At 42.1% G+C, this 3,134-nt stretch overlaps 1 protein-coding gene across 1 annotated transcript in view; it reads left to right on the forward strand.

Annotated features, from left to right (window-relative positions):
- pitpnm3 (PITPNM family member 3) overlaps positions 1-3,134 on the forward strand; it is a 162,045-nt gene that overhangs the window by 129,449 nt on the left and 29,462 nt on the right. The window contains exon 12 of the mRNA XM_017308106.1: positions 2,466-2,636. Coding sequence (XP_017163595.1) covers positions 2,466-2,636 — 171 coding nt within the window. The remainder of the gene's footprint in view (positions 1-2,465; positions 2,637-3,134) is intronic.

The following is a 3,134-nucleotide window of genomic DNA, read 5'->3' on the forward strand; positions in this document are numbered from 1 at the left end:
TAAACACGTTCATAAATATGGATGGAGGACACACACACAGCCTTAATCCCATCTCTAGTCTGTTTGTGTGGCAGAGGCAGAGCTAAATCCAAGCCTGGAGCCAGAAAAGCCAGAGGTTTGAAGTAATTATACTTGATCTTGCCGGGGTGTGGTACCTTCAGCTTGGCTCTGCTCTGTGAGGACCAGGTAGGAGAGGAAATAGTGCTGCTGTAATCTCCCTGAAAGACTTAGCCGTGCAGACTCTGTCCTTAATGAGTTGCTAAATTTATTTGAAGGATGTTTCAGCCCAYTTGTGGGACACAGAGACTCTCTTTAAACAGTAGTTATGATGCATCGCCTTATTCTCCTGCCTCTGTAAACACCTACAGATGAAGAAAGTAGGACAGAGTCCAACAATTTATCCTAGCAGACTGCAGCCAACAAAGTCCTGTCTATTAGGATAGGGCTTTGTAATTTTTTWAATAAARTCCTGTTCCTTAGCATGCTGATAATAAAGGTGGTTGACAAAGCAGGTGTATGACACATAGCGATCTCTGGGAAAACAGATTTTTTGCGTTTTGTCYTCTCATTCACATAAAAACTCTGTTTAATATCACTAAAAATAATTATTTATAAAAACTCTGACCAAAGTAGAGATTTGAGGAAACTCCGTATTTGTGAGTGTGTACATGGTAAAACAGATATTTAAAGTCCATTACAGTATGATTCAAAAAGTGCGCTAATATAACCACACAGCAGCACTGACATGATTCCCAACTAACATCGTCTTGTGTCTTAATAACTTTATATTTTAATATGCTATTCATATCTGTCCATACAAATGGACATCCTGTCGCCATGTACAATTCCTGAAAGTAATTCAACATGGCGACAGGAATTAAACATGGAAGTTGTGGTTGTTTTGAAGCAATGTGATTAGCTGACAGATTTTAGCTTTGCGCTACACTGCCCCCTKTGGGTTGGGCATGTTTAAAACGACGCTCAGGGGTGGATTTGTGCAGGGTGGGACTTTTCTGAAAGCGATCCAATTATGTTTTTAAAAGTTGTGGTGGAGATATTTGTTTTCATAAAGATCCGCTGCATGTGTACAAGATCTCAGATTATTTACATTATACAACATCTAAAACATTTCGTCTTTTCACCCATACTTTATTTTGTTTTTGCAACATAGTGAATCTCCAGAGATGGTATAAAACAAAAACSTTTGGCCCTATGAATGTTTCTATGGCAGAAAGCACAGTTTTCCTGCTGTATTCTCYGTTTGTTTGGGTATTTTAGCTGAACAGCAGTAGAACATGGTCAGACATTTCTGCTGTGGGTTTTTTTTCTAGCATTCTTGATTGATTCAGATGAATTTTCATGAGCCTATTATTTGCTGCCATATTATTTTCAGAAATAAGGCCATGCCCCCAGACCTCACAAAAGAACTTTTAAGCAAGTAAAACTTGTTTARTTTTCTTCAAATTACTCAAGAATGCACATTTAACAGTTAGCAGGCAAAGTGACAGCTGTTGAGGCTGAGCAGCGTTTGTTTTGTTGTTTTGTTTAAATTTCTCTGAGCGTTGCACAGCCAGATGTCTGGGTGAATTTACCTGCATTTCCCCTTCTGGACAGATTGGCAGCTGNCACAAAAACGAACATTTTACTTTCGTGAAAACTTTAACTCACGATACTGACTAACAGGAGCCCTGAGCTTGTTTCTCTGCAACGAGACGGTCCGATCTGGGAGTGATGAGAGACAATGACACCCGAAGTGTTGTTTATATGCACAGCCTGCTTGGTCTCTGTCTCCTGTCTCTTCTCTGGGCCTTTTCCCCTTTGCAAAGAAGCTTTCCAAAGACATCTGATCTGTTTCTTACTCATTTTGCTGCTTGTGGCCTCAGTGTTGGCGCGCAAGTAACCGAGAGAATCCGGTTAAAGGATTTTCAAAATAAAAGATCCTCCAGACTCAAATAATACATAAAACAGAAATATTTCACTATTTCTTGCGCGGCCTGGTACCAATTGGTCCATGGACCGGTACCGGTCCACGGACCGGGGGTTGGRGACCACTGAATTACAGGTCTTACATTTTGGGATGACTGGATTATATAATCTCATATGTAGTTTCTTTTTTTCTTGCGGGTCTTTTCTATGTGGCAGAAGTCTGAGGCGCGTTCTGTGTCATAACATGCTGCTAGCAGCTAGTCAACGGTTCCTAACTAGTTGCTAGTACACCCTTGCTAGCTAGCTGTCTTTTATGCATTTGTTGTGCACAGGTGTATATATCACCACCTTGGTTGACAATGCTTGTGTTTGCCAGTGGCACACTTCTTTTGCCAACCCGTATGAGCCAACAAGATCCGCCAATCATAAACATTTCTTTCAAGCTGGCATGSTCTTAAAAAGTCTTAAATTTGACTTACTGAATCCTGTAGATAACCTGCACCTGTTATCATACCTCTCTGCTGTTCTCTCTTCCCCAGTGGGGCAGCTTCGCCCAGCCTGCTCCCAGATCTTCAACCTGTTTTACCCCTCCGATCCTTCAGCCTCCAGGCTGGAGCCGCTGCTGCAGCCTCTTTTCCACAAGCTGCCGCCGTTCGCCGTGCCACGCTACCAGCGCTATCCTCTTGGAGACGGGCGCTCGCTGCTCATYGGTAAGACCTGGGATTTCATGCTGAAAGAGTCACTTGAAAATGTTGCTTCTTATTCTTGTCTTCTTGCATGATTGCACAATGGGATAAATATTTTTTGGCTATTTACCTTTCAAAAGTGATGTTGAAAGCTTCAAAGAAATCTCTTGGTTGGGGAATTAATTTGAGCTCCAAAGGGATTTAATGACATCCTAATGGGAATTTTTGACGGSTAAACACGTTCATAAATATGGATGGAGGACACACACACAGCCTTAATCCCATCTCTAGTCTGTTTGTGTGGCAGAGGCAGAGCTAAATCCAAGCCTGGAGCCAGAAAAGCCAGAGGTTTGAAGTAATTATACTTGATCTTGCCGGGGTGTGGTACCTTCAGCTTGGCTCTGCTCTGTGAGGACCAGGTAGGAGAGGAAATAGTGCTGCTGTAATCTCCCTGAAAGACTTAGCCGTGCAGACTCTGTCCTTAATGAGTTGCTAAATTTATTTGAAGGATGTTTCAGCCCA

Source organism: Poecilia reticulata, linkage group LG13 (genome assembly GCF_000633615.1).
Source record: "Poecilia reticulata strain Guanapo linkage group LG13, Guppy_female_1.0+MT, whole genome shotgun sequence".
In the NCBI taxonomy this organism is placed as follows: domain Eukaryota; kingdom Metazoa; phylum Chordata; class Actinopteri; order Cyprinodontiformes; family Poeciliidae; genus Poecilia; species Poecilia reticulata.